The 18,887-nt window shown below is 42.2% G+C and overlaps 1 protein-coding gene across 1 annotated transcript; it reads left to right on the top strand.

Moving 5' to 3' along the window:
- The first annotated feature begins 2,506 nt into the window (after positions 1–2,506).
- onecut3b (one cut homeobox 3b) lies at positions 2,507–18,216 on the top strand. Its single transcript, XM_037786486.1, has 2 exons — positions 2,507–3,810; positions 16,443–18,216. Exons 1-2 carry the CDS (start codon positions 2,721–2,723, stop codon positions 16,793–16,795), a joined length of 1,443 nt encoding a protein of 480 aa, XP_037642414.1. The 5' UTR covers positions 2,507–2,720; the 3' UTR covers positions 16,796–18,216.
- Positions 18,217–18,887: the final 671 nt, after the last annotated feature.

The raw sequence follows: 18,887 nt of genomic DNA, 5'->3' as shown, positions 1-18,887 counted from the left end.
GGTTTATCACTAAGCGCATAAATGCAAAACCATACAGTCCGTGGGAAAACAAAGTTTATCTGTAAGGAACTCCTGCGTCCTGGAAACTGATACTGAAACTGTATATTACACATATTCCAGGTGAGGCACCTTCATCACCTTCATCACCTGGCTGATTGTTTATTATAGAGGCTACACGCGAACCTTCCAGACCTCTCAGGTCATCTGGATCAGGTCTGCTTAGTGTCCCCAGAGTCAGAACTAGACATGCAGAAGCAGCATTCAGTTTTTATGCACCAAATATTATATATAAATAGTAGTAGAAGTTGCAGTATTGATTGTTGTAGTAGTAGTCATAAAATAGATGATATCATATATTACATCATAAAAATGTCATAGTATAGTATACCATAAAAAGTCAAATTTAATATAATAAAAAATCATTAAAAAGTCATGATATAGTATGCCATGAAAAAAAATATATAGTTCGTCACAAAAAATGCCATGATATAAAAAAATTAATAATAGAGTATACCATGTCAAAATATGTCATAAAAAGTCAGAAACAATGTCATGATATAGTATGCCATAAAAGATGTTATGATATGTATGTGTATGTGTGTATGTATATTATGCCTATATTATGCACCAAATATCTGGAACAAGCTCCCAGAAACCTGCAGGACCAGCTCCAACTCTGAGTTCTTTTAAATCAAAGCTTAAAACTTTCCTGTTTGATGCTGCCTTTTATTAAAACAAATAATGATATTATACTGCACTAGAACTTTTACTCGTGTGTGTTATATTCTATTTAAGCTTCTATCCTAGCTTTTATTTTTAGCTTGTTTTTTTCTTCTGATCTTTAATGTTTTTATAACTGTTTTAATTATGTCTTAATGTTCTTTTGGACTTTGTCGCAATGTTCTTGAATGTTTATGTAAAGCACTTTGAATTGCTCTGTTGCTGAAATGTGCTCTACAAATAAAACTTCTCAAAACTAAAATTATATAAGCATGATCATTTAAAAAGTGTGAGAGATATCCGGTGTGAAACTTATTAGATTTATTTTTGTAAAGATTTATTTTATACAGTATACATATTGTATTCTGCTCCTTAAGTTAGATCTGGAACTATACAATATGGAGTGATGATTAAGACTGGCGGAGTGATACGAAGTAAGAAGTGATGTGCCACCTTTTTGGTTATGGGTGTTTAATTGTCCTATGCTTGAGTGATTAAAGTGGATCCTGTTGTACAGACCAAGCTCTCCTCGTGATCTTGCTTTACCCACAGCCCTACAGTAGTTTAATTAAGTAACAAGTTTATAGTTAAAGGTCCCATATCATGCTCATTTTCAGGTTCATACTTGTATTTTGTGTTTCTACTAGAACATGTTTACATGCTTTAACGTTCAAAAAACCCTTTATTTTCCTCATACTGTCGACCTGAATATACCTGTATTTACCTTCTGTCTGAAACGCTCCGTTTTAGGGCATTTTGACGGAATTGCAACATAATTGCATTAACATTGCTACGCAACAGCTTGGGTCCACGTGTACTTCCTGTCAGCTGATGTCATTATCATACACTGCAACCAGGAAATAAACTGGGACACATTTAGAATGTTTTACCCTTAAAATTGTGTCAAGGGTCTAAATATTGTATATTTGTGACATCACGAATGGGCAGAAATCCTGACAGCTTGTTTCAAATGCAGAGTTTCTGAATACGGGCTGTGTGTGTTTCCCTGGGGATTGAGTGTTTAGATACTTTCATAGTATTTACACTGCAAAAAAAGGATTTTTAAGAAAGTAAAAAAAGCCTCGTTTCTAGGAAATGTTTCTTATTTTTTGCCTAAAAAGAAAAATAATCTTGACAAGCAAGTTTTGCATTCGAAAAGTAATCTCATTTTAAGAAAATATATCTAACTTTTTCTTAATAAGATATTAAAATCTTAATTAAGGTGTAAATTCTTAAATTAAGTAAAAAAATCTCAAAGTCAGCTTAGTCAAGAAAGCACAACACTCATTTTAAGTAAACATTTCTTACATAACAGTTTCTTTGCTTGTAATAAGCAACATTTTGGCCTATCTTTCTAGTTTTAAGACACATTACAGTCTTAAAGTGTCTAGATTTGTAGTCTAGCTTTAAGAATTCTTGCCAAGCAAAATTTGCTTACCCCATTGGTAGATTTTTTTTGCTCAAAACAAGAATATTTGTCGAAATTTAAGAATATTTGTCTTATTTCTAGTAGGGCTGTTTTTGCAGTATATATAGGATTTAAGCCTGCTTTATCATAAAAAAACATTAAAAAATCTCACTTTTTATAATATGGGACCCTTTAAGGTAACAAGAAGCCTGCATGCCTTACTTTATTATAGTGAAAGCTCTGCTCGTACCCGCCCCACGTTTTAAACACATACAGAGGCGCGCTCCCATCTGTCTGTCTGCCACGCGGCTGCACACAGCCTGCTCTCAGTGGAAGCGCTGTCGGACCAGAGATGAGATCTAGATACAGACCTGGAGAGCTCCACATGAACGCATAGAGACGCTCCTCGGTTCTGAAAGCTTTCCTCTCCTCTCACATCAGAACTTTTACCTGCAGCACCACAACCGGATTGATTGGAGAGCTTTTGAGCATAATGGATTCAGACGGTTTGGTAGTTTTATGTCTCCAGGAGGACTATAGGGGAGCGTGAGAGGAGACAGGAGACAGGAGGAGAGGGTGGGACATTTCAGCTATGGAGCTCACCATGGAGAACCTGCACAGCGTCTCCTCCTCGCACTCCCAGCTGCAGGTGGGAGACCTCATGAGCTCTCCGCACGCGCGTCCGTCTCCATCCCCGAGCTCCGCGCCCAGGAATCTAGTTGGTGCACGGTCATCATCCATGGTGTCCGGCATGCTCCTGGAGGGCTCCGGTGGCGGGGACTACCGGACGGACCCGTCTGCTGCGCTCTCCGGTAGTCACCTGCACCCGTCCATCAGCAGCATGTGCGACACCACCGGGATGAGCCTCAGCAACACGTACACCACCTTAACTCCTCTGCAGCATCTACCTCCCATCTCCACCGTGTCGGAGAAGTTCCACCACCACCACCACCACCCGCACTCCTCGCACCACCACGCCGCCCATCAGCGCCTCTCCGCCGGGAACGTCAGCGGCAGCTTCACGCTGATGCGCGGCGACGACCACCGGGGGCTCGCCTCCTCCATGAGCAACCTGTACTCTCACTACCCCAAAGAGATGTCCGTGTCCGGGATGAGTCACGGCTCGCTGTCCCCGCTGTCCTCTTTGCACACTAACTCCCAGCAGCAGCAGCTATACGGTCCGAGCAGCGCGCACCTCTCCACGGACTCCAAGCTGCTCTCTCCGGTACCCGGGTTCGAGTCACACGCGTCCATGCTGTCCCAAGAGCACCTGGCGAGGAGTTTAGGCAGCCACGGCCACGGGATGATCTCCAACCTCAACGGCATGCACCATCACCACCACCACCCGCACAGTCACCTGCACACCCAGAATGTGATGCTGGGCGACCGGGAGAGGCTGGGTCACGCAGCCGGCCAGGGAGCAGCAGGCTCGGGCATGCAGGGCGAGGAAATCAACACAAAGGAGGTGGCTCAGAGGATAACGGCCGAGTTAAAGCGGTACTCCATCCCGCAGGCCATATTCGCTCAGAGGATCTTAAGCAGGTCGCAGGGGACCCTCTCAGACCTGCTCCGGAACCCCAAACCCTGGAGTAAGCTCAAGTCCGGCCGGGAGACCTTCAGGAGGATGTGGAAGTGGCTGCAGGAGCCTGAGTTTCAGAGGATGTCTGCTCTCCGACTGGCTGGTAAGAAAACCGTCCTTTCACTGGTTTTATTTCACATTAAAACTGATCAATAAAAGTCACAGCACCGGCCACCTTCCACCGTTATTTACCCAAATTACGCACACTAAACATTTAGTGCAACTAGTTAACTAGTGTACATGTTTGCCCTTACTAGTTAACTAGTGGCTCTTTTTGGCCTGCAATAGTTAACTAGTAAGGTAAAAAAAAAGACCTTCACTATTGCAAATAGTGGACAATTTGTCCCTTACTAGTTAACATTTTGAGCCTCACTGGTTAACTAGTTAACATTGTGTCCCTTACTAGTTAACTAGTTAACATTTTGAGCCTCACTAGTTAACTAGTGAAGGTCAAAAAGGTTTTAACTAGTTAACTAGTGAGCATTTTGGCCCTCACTAGTTAACTAGTGAGGTGAATATGTGCTTTACTAGTTAACATGTCAAAGCTTTTGCAGCTTACTAGTTAACTAGTAAGACTGTCAGCGTTACTAGTTGGGTCCAGAGGACATCACAAAGCTGACTAGTTGGGATTTTGGTCCTACTAGTATGGTGCACAGTCTCACTATTAAAGGCTTCTGTTGGAAATAGTTGGATAAAAGTGCCACTATAGTTGCTGAAAAACAGTAACGTAACAGTTTTTGTTCAACTAGTAAGACAAAATGTCCAACTACTGCGATCCAATGTCCAACTAGTGCTGACGAAGACCGGACTAGTGGAGGACACTGACGTCTGATATCAAGGATATGGAATAAATGCTTAAACGGGTTTCCGTACGCATCAGGCCTGAAGGATTCAGCACCATGGACAGTTCAACCGGCTCTAACAAACAAAGCGCGCTTCACCTCTAACACTAACTCTATTTTCATTTCCTAAAACCCTGAAACAAAATATTATAGAAAGAGAAAAGTCTAATTGCAGTGAGCTCTATAACACAGAGATGTTGATGATTGTTTTGGGCGTGTACATTTGCGTCTTACGCGCGCTGTTGTAGACTAAATTCGCAGGTCTATATTTTTGATCGGCACATAGCAAATCGCCATTGATTCACAATAAACCTGGAAATCCCTCTCTCTCTCTCTTTCTCTCTCTCTCTCTCTCTCTCTCTCTCTCTCTCTCACTATAAACACACAGTGGTGGTGGGGTTACTGGTGGTGGTTGTTTTGGTGGTGGGGTTACTGGTGGTGATGGGGTTACTGGTGGTGGTGGGGTTACTGGTGGTGGTGGTGGGGTTACTGGTGACGGTGGTGGGGTTGGTGGTGGTGGTGGGGTTACTGGTGGTGGTTGTGGTGGTGGTGGGGTTACTGGTGGTGGTGGGGTTACTGGTGGTGGTGGTAGGATTACTGGTGGGGTTACTGGTGATGGTGGCGGGGTTGGTGGTGGTGGAGGTGGTGGTGATGGTATTGGTGGTGTTAATAGTGGTGGGGTTGGTGGTGGTGGTGGTGGTGGGGTTACTGGTGGTGGTGGTGGTGGTGTTACTGGTGGTGGGGTTGGTGGTGGTGGTGGTGGGGTTACTGGTGGTGGTGGTGGTGTTACTGGTGGTGGGGTTGGTGGGGTTACTGGTGGTGGTGATGGTGGTGTTGGTGGTGGTGGTTGTGGTGTTGGTGTTGGAGGTGGTGGTGGTGGTGGTGGATGTGGAGGTGGTGTTGGTGGTGGTGGTGGTGGTAGAGGTGGAGGTGGTGGTGGTGGTGGTGGTGGTGGAGGTGGAGGTGGAGGTGGTGTTGGTGGTGGTGGTGGTAGAGGTGGAGGTGGTGGTGGTGGTGGTGGTGTTGGTGGAGGTGGAGGTGGTGTTGGTGGTGGTGGTGGTGGTAGAGGTGGAGGTGGTGGTGGTGGTGGGGGTGTTGGTGGAGGTGGAGGTGGAGGTGGGAGTGGTGATGGAGGTGGGGGTGGGGTTGTTGGTGGTGTTGTTGGGGTTACTGGGCCAACTAGTTGCGCGGGAGAAAGCGGGGTGACCCCAGGCTGCCTGATCAATACTCCAGTTCCCACTCTCCCTTTTAAATGTGGCACACGGATCAATAACTCGTATCGGAGCTGAAAGACGCAATAACCGCACGGTCTCTCCGGCTTTGCATCGCTGTAGTAAAAGCTCTAAATTTAGAGCAGAGGCAGGTATGATGTAGGACAGTCAGTGGAGTCAGAGGAGCAAAATGTCATCATTTCATTGGATTAAAAAACACCTTTAAAACACTGATTATACTTTGCCTTCACCCAGAACACCCTTTAATTACAGATGTAATGAAACCTTAAAAACATGGATATACTAGTGAACGTCTGTACCTATGATACCCAGATCTATTTCAAGGCAAACTGTTCTGATGAAATATTGATTGCAACATGGGATGGGGAAATGCTAACAGGGACCAACAAGAACATATAAACAAAAAGGCCGATAAAATTAATGGGAATTCTGCCCTATATTTCGCCTGTGAATATCATGTGATTATACCACAGCTGTTGTTTTCAATAACTCAGAAGATAAGATATCCATCCAGTATTCTTATCACAGTCAGGGTCTGAAATTAAGCTTTTTCCTCACCTGCCACTGTGGCAGGTCACTGAACATTTCTACCAGCCACTTCTGAGATCTATCTAGAAGGCTTTAGTACTGTAAACACTGAGTACCAGACAGTAAAATGATGGATCTATCATGTAACCTTAATCCCTGACAATTTTAATTTAGGCATTGCTTTTTAAAAAATAACATTTCTTAATATAAGGAAAACTGTCATGTTGGCAGGTGACTTGAAAGTTTTACCTGCCACAGCCATCATGTACTCTGTATTTGGCAGGTGGCTGGTGTTAATTTCATTCCCTGCTCACAGTCATACATTTCTTTTACAGATGGATATTGAAATCCACCACAATTTACTAGGGGTGTAAGAAAATATTGAAAAAATAAACAAATGTTATTATAAACATTATGTTTTGTGATACTGTATCGATTTTTAATTAACAGTTTACATGCAAAGATTCACTCAGTCGATACTTTATTTTCAGTTGCAAAGAGAAATGCAGATCCCTCTGTTCTGATTGTATAAATGAAGTAATCTTTGTTTACTCAGATTTTATTGCATAAATAAAGCAAACTTTTTTTGCATATGGTGCTGTGTTGTTTATACTATGACAGTTTTCATAGAACTAGATTTCAAAAATTCGCACTATATCTTCTTACTCAGTATTGCAATATATCGCAATATAATGAATCGTTACCTCTTGAATCACGATGCGCATCGTATCGCCGGATTCTTGCCAATACACAGCCCTACAATTTCTGGACAACAACATTTAGATTTATCAGAATCACTAGTGTCTTTGCATTAGAGATAAATAGCCTATAAAAAGTATTCACTCTTATGTTTTACTGTTTTAAAATGTTCAATCGGAGGCGTTTTAATGTGTTTTTTGACAATGATCAAGAGATACAATAGGCACGATAGATAAGTAGATAGATAGATAGATGAGGATTAGTAGCTGAGGCTGTGAGTGTCATTAATAGTGTAGCTCTGTCCTCTCAGTGTTTGCCTGGCTTTGCACATAGGAGATCAATAAGGCCGTTTCCCCTTTCCAACCCCCTCCTCTCCCACTCCCTGGTGCTCTCCCTCTCTCTTTCTCTTTCTCTCTCTCTCTCTCCCTTTCCGCAGCATATGACAATAATATCACTAATCTTTCGCTGGTTAACCTGGCAACAGGCAGGCAGGTTGTTTGGCTTCAGGAGATCGGCGCCACAGAACAAAACAAAACAAAAAAATCCTGGACGAGGATGAATGAGAGCTGTTTCATAAAGTCAAACAATGCACACAGCCATTTCCCACTCTCCTCTCCTCTCCTCTCCTCTGCGCTCCCATCCTTTAATGCCCATCAAACCTCACTTGAGGCATGAAAGATTAATACTCATATTTTCTGAAGAATCCGAATGGACTAAATTGGGATGTTACAAAACTTCATTCGGCTCCGGCTTAAGTGCAAAAGCGAGAAAAGCAAAACTGACGTGTGGAAAACAGAGCGGGGAGATGCCATTGATTGAGTGAGGGCAGTCAGGTTTGGGCTTTGTGTGAACAGCCAGATAGAGGCAGGGTAGTGAAAGGATCAATACCGACCTTAATAATTGATAAGTATGAGGGGAAGAAAGAGAGAGGCAGAGAGAGCGGTGGTGTTAGCGCTTGTAACAGCATCTTCTAGGTAAGCAAAGTCAAATCTGTGGTTAACAGCTGAGGACCACCACGGCAGAGAGTGTGTAAGTGGTTTTGAAGAACGCTGTTTACACCCCGAAAACATCCTGTGAAATATCAACAGATGGTGTTTAGACTTCCAGTGAGGCTGGAAAAAAACATACATGAGGGCTGGAAAAGAAAGCCTCAAACACACAATTTGTAAGAGAAGAGCTGCAGTATTTTGTAGTGAAATCAGGGCTGGTGTTTTGAACATAAGAAGATGAGAGCTTAAGAGCATCTTACAGTAGACAAAGAGCATCAGAGCGCTCAGTTGCCCATCGAGTCGTAGTAATGAGTGCTTTCTGCTCATGTCAGCGAATCCTCAAAGCAATCCAAGGTTGTGATGTCATTTGATTTTAAAGGTTGCAATGCTTTATGGGGTTTGTAATGCGCCTTTATGGAGGCATCCCAGTGTGAGTGCTTACATACACATATGTGTGTGTGTGTGTGCGTGTGACTGGGTTATAGAGTGTGTCTGCACTATACATTGTTCAGGCTTATCTGACTCACTCTGAATCGGTATTGATTTCCTCTCCTCTGCTCTCTTCGGCTCTCTCATTCTCTCTCTCTCTCCCTCCTTCCTCCCCCTTCTTCTTCTCTCTCTTCTGGCTCTGTACCAGCATCAGCAAAGCAGATCCGTTGCCTTTCACCCTTATTTCATTTCTGCTCTCTGGTCATCTCTCTCTGTAACAGACAAGAGCTCACGTTGGCACACCGGAGTGAAATATTTTGACACTCAGTAATGAATGAGAGTGAACAGGAAAACATTATAATATAGCACAGTATAGTGTAGAAAAGCTAAATATAACTTAATACATATTGTAAAACAGCAAGACAAATATTTGAAAAGACCTTTCATGACATACAACTGATTAAATTAGATATTTGTGGCAGTTATTATAATCAATCCTACTGTATCTCTTTATTTTAACTTCCATGCAAATCTTGCAGGGCTGCAACACGTCTGTAATGAGGCCTGGTGGTAGAAATATATGATTACATCCCTCCACTTTTCCTATTATTGAGTTAAATAAATTAAATTCTCATGATAAATATGAACATAAATATGTAAACAGGCAGAAAATAATGTTGTTGATTCGGTGCATCTATTAATCCGAGCTCTTAATTTGTAGTAATTTAGTCTTTTGGAGCCCTTTGCTTTAGTAAACCTTCCTTAATTGCCTCCTGCAGGTTTACAAAAGGCCTCCTGATGTCACCCAGCAGCAGATTAGTGTTAAAGGTGCAAATAAAACCTTTAAAGTGCCGATTTGTCTGATTAGTCAGGATTAAATTACAACTTTAACTTTATTGTCCCCAAGGACAAATGTATCACACAGAAAGGTGTTTCAATACTCTCTCTCTCTCTCTGTGTGTGTGAGAGTGTGTGTTTAGAATTGAGGTAAATGTGAGCAGAGAATGATTTTAGCAAGACCTCAGTTAGTTACTTATTTTCCCATTTAGCCAATTTAATTTATTAAACTATGATAGGAGAAACTAACAGAGACTGAATTGTTTCTATTAAGTTTATTCTCAATTAAACTAACCCATTTTTTAAACCCTAGATTTACCGACCCATATTTAAAAAAAACATTGTTTTGTTTAGTTAAAAAAAATAGATTTTCTCTACAACTTCCCACACTATTAATAATCCTAAAAACAATATATATGTGTTGCAACATTCTTAGTATTTTAACCAACACTGTTTTGGGTTTCATCAAATTAAAAGCTGGAATGATTCAACATATTCATATGATAAAAATAAAATAAAATAAATAATAATAATAATAATAATAATAATAGTATTAATAATAATAATAATAATAATAATAATAATAATAACAAACTTATGGGCAATGAAAAGAGCTCTGGGGCTTCAATAAAATGCATTCAAGCAAAAACTCTGAATTTAAATCAGAGTAAATAAATATAAAATGATATACTTTATAATATATTTCTCTATTTTTCTTCTGAAAATATCTATGAGCGCTGTTGACATTTCTCTCGGCTCGTTTTTCGTTTCGTTTTCACTCGTTTTATTCTCTCTGGCAGCAGATGTGAACAGATGTTTGATAGAAACCTGTGTGAAGCTCTCTGGCTTCAACTGGAACATTTATTGTGAGCAGTTTTGGAGCAGCTCCATCATTTGGTTAGGGGACACAAGGAGAGGCATTAAACACGGTTTATAGACTACAAGCCGATATCTGATAGGCTGTAAAGCGGCCGATCGCTCGTCTCTACAGGACAACACAGGCTTTACATCGACAAATAAACGAAAGCTTTCAAATAATCCAATCCTGATCAATGGAGAGTGTTTTTTTTTTTTGGTTTTGGTTTCACCGCTGCTGCTGCTGTGTTGTTCATGGCGTTTTCCCTTTTCCCCCAGCAATGAATAGGCCTATAATCTGATCAATATAATCAATAAGCGTACATCTGAGAGGTGTGACAGAGAGTGATTGACGGTAAACTGTTTCTCGCCCGCAGTAGTCCGTCCAGGGCGGGAGAGGGCCCGTCTGTCCGGACACAAAGCCCGATCTCATCCCCATCCGTCCGTCCAGCCGTCGACTAGCAGCAGCACGGTGCGGTTAGTTCACCGTCTGCCTCCAGCATAACACACATAACACACACACACACACACACACACACATAGAGATAGATAGATGGATGTTTTACTGTTTTAAAATGTTGAATCAGGGGAATTTGTATGTGTTTTTAGACACTGATCAACAGAAAAAAACACCATTTACTTGTACTAATAGATAGATAGATAGATAAATAGATAGATTCTTTTTCAGATGGATATTGAAATCACAGTTTACGGACAACAACATTAGATTTAGCAGAATCATTACAGTGTCTTTACATTACTCTTGTGTTTTACTGTTTTAAAATGTTGAATCAGGGGAATTTTGATGTTTTTTTTTTACACTAATCAACAGAAAAAAACACCATTTACTTGTACTTATAGATATATAGATAGATGGATAGATGAATAGATAGCTAGATGGATAGATGGATGGATAAATAGATAGATAGATAGATTCACATTTCAAAACAACACCAGTGTCTTCATACAAAATCGTATTGTCAGTGTCATTCAGCCTGTAACACATTGTGTTCATTAAAGCTGCAGTCGGTAACTTTGAGCAAAGTTACGTATATAAAACGGTCTCTATATCCTCACAGTAGTGCATGAGACAGATAATCTGTGGAAATAATCATGTTCCTCCTGTGCTCATAATGGCATTTTGCGTTAGAGACAGTTCGGCTCTGATTGGTAGTTTTCCTTCGGGCGCGGTGAAATCTTGCAAATGCCTTTAGCAGCACAGGAGGACACCACTTTTCACAGATTATCTGTCTAATGCACTACAGTCAGGATATAAAGGCCGATTTATAAATACGTATACCAAGCAGCTTTAACGACTGATTAAGGAGGACATTTAAAGTCTCCCTCCACTCAAAAATGTGTTTTGCTTATTCATGTTTGAGCTTCACTGTGCTGAGTTCGATTTCCTCCTTCATCTGCTGAAGGGGGAACGTTTGTCTGTGTTCACCTGAGCCAATCGTGGGTCAATATGCAGTTTATAGCCTACAAGTGTGATGTGGACACTTCAGCCTCCAGTGCACCTAAAGTTAGGATGGATTTCTCAGTAAAGGCAACTTTTGTCTGGTATTTAAACTTTAGAAATGAAAAATATTTGGGTAGATTCTGGATTTTTTTTCTGTGAAGGATAAGGAGTAGATGTATTTTGAAGAGTTTTTAAAGCAATAATTGTCTGATACTGTATTTTTATATGTATTAAAGGACGTCTGGAAGGGGAACTTTAAAGAAATTTGCTGAATATGATAGACTGTTGTCTAATCCAGCACTCTTAGCTGTAGCTTTACCATCACACAAACTGCAATAACAGACACAAGTCAACCATCATCCTCCTTTCTTCTCTCCCCATATTCATAAGTGCAGTCTTATAGACGGAGGAAGGCAAAGTAGAAACAGCAGCCACTTAAGTGATAAAGCGGAGCGCCTCTTAAAGGAGTGCACAACTTAACATGGTGCACATGCATCCAGTGATTTAATCTTTGGATCAGGTTGAGATCAAGCAAAGTACCTTCAGCACCATTGACACCCGGACGACATATGAAAGAGACGACACAAGCAAGTGCCACTTGAGACTGCCGAGCGTCACCGCTTGTCTCTCTAGAAAAGCCCGTTTGGTAATGAGGCAACTAAAGATAGCCTCCAACGCCGTGGCCCTCGTCTCAAGAGAGGGCGTTTTAATGAGCAGCTCCCTCTTTACCTTCCCTGTGGTCCTATTCATTGCTCTGGAAAGGGGATATTCAGGGGCCTCATTTGAAATGGATCTATTGATTATCTGAAATATGTATTGACCAGGCCTGGTGCTAACTCCTTGGTTTTTGTTGGGATGTGTTTGCTCTGCGGGCCTCAGCAGCTACATAGCATTGGAGCTGATGGAGGAGAACCAGAGTGGTGTTGGCATTGTAAAATGGCCGGTAGCACAAGTTGTTGGAAAACAGGCATTACATATTAAATTATCACTATATTAGCACTAGCATTCAGTCATTACATTAGGGAGTATTGAGTTTGGTTTGAGACAGCACTTAGAGAGCCGCGAGGAGATTCTGGCATGGCTGGGCCTGAACCAATTGAATAAACGTTCCATGAAATGGTTCTGAAGTGCGGATCAATCAATATGGGGGCTATCAATCTGAGGGCAAATTAAAACAATTGAGAAAAACAACAAGAGGGAAACAAGTTGGAGAAGTCCAGGAGGTATCTGTGGCTCTATAACGCAGGCAGGGGACAAACATATATACACACTCTGCTAAAGGAAAATATCTTAATTATGCTTTGCTTGCAGTAACAAAGCATGAACAATGGCAAACACATGCACGCTCACACACAGGCATGTGCACACTCATATTGATCCCTCCCCCCCCTCATAGTCAAATCTGTTTACTGCTGTTGTCTAAACCTGCTGTAAAGTCATCAATCATTTGCATACATCACCTCCCCCTCTCTCTCTCTCTCCTCCCTTCCTCTCCCCCACATGTGCACCTCACTTTGTTTCTATCTTTCACACAGACCACATCTCCTGCATGCACTTATTATATATATATATTAATAATAATAATCATAATCAGCGACGTGTATATTATGAGAGACATTCCTTTGTCCTCCTCCAGAGCTCTCAGACTGGATGACTGCCACTCTTTTTTCCGCTACATCTCCTTTGTTCCTCCACAGATAAACAATTTCTTCTCCATCTGTCTGTCACACAAAGCGCGCTCCCGAGCTATATACTCCCTAGTGCGAGGCAGTGCACGCGCCACACACACACACACATGCACGCACACACACATACACACACCTCGGTCTCGCGGATCGATGGGGATCGATCGGGTGGGGAAGGGAGCCCTGATTACTGGACCACGTGTTCAGGAGAAAACCGCGGAAAATCGATCATTGCAGCTTTTTAGGGCAGCAGAACAGAACAGACTCCATTCAGTCTCCACAGCTACAGCCAGGCCTCTACTGACGGTGCATACACACACACACACACGCACACAGACACACACACACACACACACCGCCTCTTTGTCAGCATTTCACATCACAGAGCTCCTCCAGTTTCAACAAGACACACAGATCCACAATGTAAAACCAGGCTATATATCCACATTTACTGTATCATTAGACCAGGAGAATAAAATGAAATTGTTCCCATAAAATAATAATTTAATTCGTCATCATCCCCACATTTAGCCACTGTGGCCTAAACTTTAAAAGGGCCCTATTTACTGGTGTTTTTTGCATGTTGTAGCCAATCGTCTAAGATAAGATAAGATAAGATAAGATAAGATAAGATAAGATAAGATGAACCTTTATTAATCCCCGGGCCAGAGGGAATTTCAGGTGTCAAAGCAGCAACATCAGCAAACAGAGTGAAACACAGGAGAGGTATAAAGGTATACAAAAATTATAAAAAACAATAAATAGAGATTTAAAAGATACAGAGTGAATGGGTGAACATAGCGTGTACAGTCCGTCAATAAATAAATGTAGTATGTACAACAAATAAATGTAATATGTACATATGTGCAGACTATAAAGTGGTATATAGGATGTATATATAGGATGTATAGTCTACAATCTCACTGTACAACCCACTTTACATTACTGATGATTTTCCAAAGCCCTCTGTTAGTTTTTAGATTGATTTCCTATCCTCCAGGCGGCCACTGGTTTCACTTCATTTCACCGCACTTTGAAAATCAACTTGTAGAGATTTGCTTGAAATAGGGAATCCATCCTGATGAACAATTAGCCTCATTAAAGGTACTATATGTAACTTTCAGAAAATCCTTGTTATTAATGACACCGGCGGCCGTTAAGTGAACTGCAGTCGGCCTTTACACGTGACATTACATTACAATCATTTATTACACCGCTGTGTTGAATACTCGATTCTGATTGGTCAATCACAACGTTCTGCGCTCTGTAATTTATTTATTTAGCGAATGCAAAGTCCTCGAGCCAGGCGGTTGCCTCCTGGTCTGCTTTATGGAGGCTGACTAACCCTCTTTTTAGACTGATCTCCTTATAGCAGACCGTTGCTATGTATAGCAGACTGTTGCTATGGGCGCAGCTCTGATGTCGGACTCTGGCGGACCGTTTTCGTGTCAAAATATTGATTTCTTAAGTAAGTAGCCGTGTAATAAGTGGGATAATGTACAGCTAGCGGGTCATTGTTGTGAAAGAATCCCCTTCAGGGGCGATGCTGCACCCCTCCGCTTTGCGTCGCGCTGTATCGTCGGGGATTCTTTCACAACAATGACCGGCTCGCTGTACATTATCCCTTACATATACTATCTGTAATGTCCAATCTCCATGATACCAAATAGCTTGCCATTTGCAAATTACTTCATCAGCTAATGTTACGAAGCAAAACCGTCCCGAGGCCTTTACATAGGAAGCAGTCCACAGGCTGTTATAGGCAACAAAGAAAGTCAGGGAAATTACATTACAATCTGTTCACACATTGGCAATACAAAGCAATTAATACAGGTAAATTGTTACATTTTAAATAAATAAATAAGCTATATCATTAATATAAACAAGCATACATGTTCGTCATTTCTTCTGTACAAAAATGAGCTGTTTAACAACTAAGTCTCAAATCTCTGAGTGTTCTTGAACACACCAACAGGAAGAGTTTTCAAAACTACCTGTTTGAGATTCGCCTAGACCAGTGGTTCCCCAACTTTTTCATATCAAGGATGCCTAAACTGACACAAATCAGAGTTGTTGTTTTTTCCCAGGGTCCCCCATCTGATAGGTTTTTTGTTTAATTGCAGAACGTGTATAAAACCTATGACCAAAATAGTCATATTAACATTCTGTCATTGTGTTACTTATGGATGAAAATAAATGATTCCCCTTTTTGCTGGGGATCCCCTGAAGGATCCCTGGGGGTCCCCGGATCCCACTTTGAACACCACTGGCTTAGGCTACTGTTTGACTCTGACAAGACCATTAAGACAACCGTTTCAGATCAAAATCTCCTTAAGTTGATTGTCATACCACAATGAAATAAATGGAAAACAAATGCTGCCTGGAAGGTAAGAAATCAATCTAAAAACTTTTAGAGTACTTTGGCAAATAGCAGTTATATACTGTATAAGATACACAACATTTTAAAGGCTGAAACTTACAAAAGCCACAGTAATGGCCATTAAAGAATCCCTAGGGTGGTCTGGTACTCTACTTGGAAAGCGCTGATTTAGGCGAGATTGAACGTCTTTTGAAAGTGATACCGCGATCAGATATCTCAGTTTTTACATTCAGAGTCTGAAAGTCAGAGAGACGTTTTAATTTGGCCTTTTTCACTCACAAGTGTCGACTCACTGACTCATTGCTTTCCTTTCTGCCTTTTTCCATTCCCTCATTTGTGTCTGTTAAACTCCCTGTGTTACATGTATGTGTTACCTTCATTTGTCAATTTCAATTCAAAATTTGTTTCATTCTACCTGTATCATAAAGTCATGATGTATATTTACATTTTAACAGTGAGCTAAACATATTCAACTGAAATTAAACAACTCGAATTACACAAAAACATTCATGCATGCACACAAACACCTGCGTTAATCCACCATGTGATTTGCCCTTAAATCCATTTTAATTGTCAGTCTTAAATTCCCTTTATGTCATCATTAGGTGTCTGAGACATCCTACCCTCATCTTGTAGCAATATGTTGGATTATTTGTTAGTTCCCACCCAATTCTGTGTTTGGTATTCAGTAAATTTAAAGGACCCTAGAATATTTTTACGGCATATAAAACTCCTTCCTTTTGTTCTGTCCTTCCCCCCCTCCTCCTTTCCTCTGTCCCTTCCCTTCCTCTCTCCAGCATGTAAACGTAAGGAGGAGGACCGAGGACGAGAGCGCAACCAGGTGCCAAAAAAGCAGCGACTGGTCTTCACCGACCTGCAGCGTCGCACCTTGGTAGCCATCTTCAGAGAGAACCGCCGGCCCTCCAAGGAGATGCAGATCACCATCTCCCAGCAGCTGGGCCTGGAGCTCTCCACCGTCTCCAATTTCTTCATGAACGCACGCCGCCGCAGTACGGACCGCTGGGACACAGAGGAGCACAGCCACGGGGTGCACGGCCACGGCCACATGCACACTCCTCACGGAAACAACAACAACTCTTCACCGATCCTACCCGGCACCTCCTCTGCAGCCACTTTCTCTAAGGCCTGACGGTGGCAGGATGGATGGTTGAACAGATGCATGGAGGATGGAGGAGGGGGGGATGATTTCCACTAAAGCACTCCGATCCTGCAGAGCTACAGGGTGTGTAGCTTCAGACCACTCATCTGATTCATCTGCTCACAGTGCTCATGATGACTTGTGCAGATGAATCAGATCTTCTCAATGTGTTTTCTTTTAAATCTGAATGTTACTCGTAGGGGTTAACACGCATTTTCAACCTGTGGCTCTTCAAACCAAAGATCCAGCAGCACTGAGAGAATTGCCCTCAAACAACCACATGTGGCTGTTTGTAAATCCACCTGAAAACCAAAGAAAATCCACGTCCACTAAACCACATGGTGGGTCTGTGTTGAGGCCTTGAAAAGGGAGGGTGTAAGGATGTAAACACACCAAAGAATCACTCATGACAGGGAACAGATAGCTTCTGACAGGAAAACCTTGAATAGCCGCACGTCGGTCTTCACAAATCAGACAGAAATCAGACAGCAGATGTGTCTGCCGGGCCGTGATCCACCGCTCCTCATTTCAGTAACAGACACCGAGGCTGATTGAGAGGTGCGTCTGTGAGTCAAGTGTCTGTGAAACGCTCTCAGCAGGTCCTTTGACCCTCTAACCGCACACCACCACCTCACGGCTCTGCATCACTGCAAGCGCGCGTGTGCATGATGTTCACATGCTGCTCCTGGGGTGTAATTCCTCTGCAGTGATTCGGCCTGCTCAACGTCAGAGTAACAGTGCCACCTGCTGTCCATTTAAACCACATCTGAGCATGTTGTGAGCTTGTAGTTAGAGCTCCAGCAGGCCGACGGCAACACAGTTTCTATTAGGTTACCAATACTCCACGTAAGCAGACGTGTAGCCCTGCAAACACCAAACTAACAGACAAAACTACTCACAAACGCTTTGATACACATTTGAATGTTTGTTTCTTAAGACTCGTCGTACGGCGACATGGCTGTAGACCGCGTGGCCACTTGAGAGGTTATTTTCAGGTTACAAAAAGGAGAACAATCAAACAGGGATGACACTCCCCACGTTTAAAAAAAAAGAAGTGTCGTGTCCGAGTGTAGGGAGCGAGGGAGCGAGGGAGGGAGGGTCTGCTCTGTTCTAGTGGCCAAACGCAGAGGTCAAATGTCACAATATAGGATCCTGAGTGCCAATGACGTTTGCCTCTTTATGATAATCAGAGAACAGGTGCGGCCCGCTCCGTCGCCATGCGCCCCCCGCTGTGTCTGGCCTGTGTCATTTACAACCGTCGAGCACTACGCGGGCACGTTGCCTATTCCATACCTCAGAAAAAACATTGATGTGATCGACGTGAAACACAATGAAAATGACTGTAAATAATATTTAATTTCATCTCTCTGTCTTATCTATTCTCTATTTATCTACTCTCTTGCTACTCCCCTCCGTTGTGTCTTTCTTTCATTTCTCCCTCCTTAAACTATCGATGCGGGTAATAATAGCACCATAGACACATGGTTTCTCTCTTGTGACTACTGTGCTATGTTGTGCTATATGTAAAGAAGCACCTTGTCAACAAAATGTAAAAAGATGAAAAAAAAAAGACTGATTTTTTTGCACAGACGAGGAAGGAATACCACAAATGACGAACTGTGCATATTTGTGAATATGTGTGATGGAAGGACCTCTGAACTTTGAGCCCTTTGACTGTCACTGCATTCCTCTGCTGATGGTGTAATTTTTTGGTTACCATGAGAACCGCCTCATTTCTTTGTGTCTTTTTAAAAAAAAAAATTGTGTGGGCAAAGCCACTTGTTGTGTAGCATCTTCTAGCGGGAGATAATCATATTAGAGAGGAGACGCAGACATACAGGAGGAAGAAGGAGCATCAGAGGCCCGTCATCAGACTGGAGGGAAACACTCCTCCACAGTTTGGGTTCTGGTCGTGCACTATAACAGACTCCCTGTTGGAGGAGGTCTCACTTAAGACGTCTCCTTAGAGTCCAAAGGGGAACAAACTGTAGCTTTTCAGTGCAGATATTTGACCCAAAGTAGAGCGTTAGCGATGGAAACAGTCGTGTGTGTGCGTGTGGCTACCTCACAGTATAGAGTGGAC

The sequence above is a fragment of the Sebastes umbrosus genome, chromosome 12, assembly GCF_015220745.1.
Source record: "Sebastes umbrosus isolate fSebUmb1 chromosome 12, fSebUmb1.pri, whole genome shotgun sequence".
In the NCBI taxonomy this organism is placed as follows: domain Eukaryota; kingdom Metazoa; phylum Chordata; class Actinopteri; order Perciformes; family Sebastidae; genus Sebastes; species Sebastes umbrosus.
This window is presented reverse-complemented; position numbering and strand designations above follow the sequence as displayed.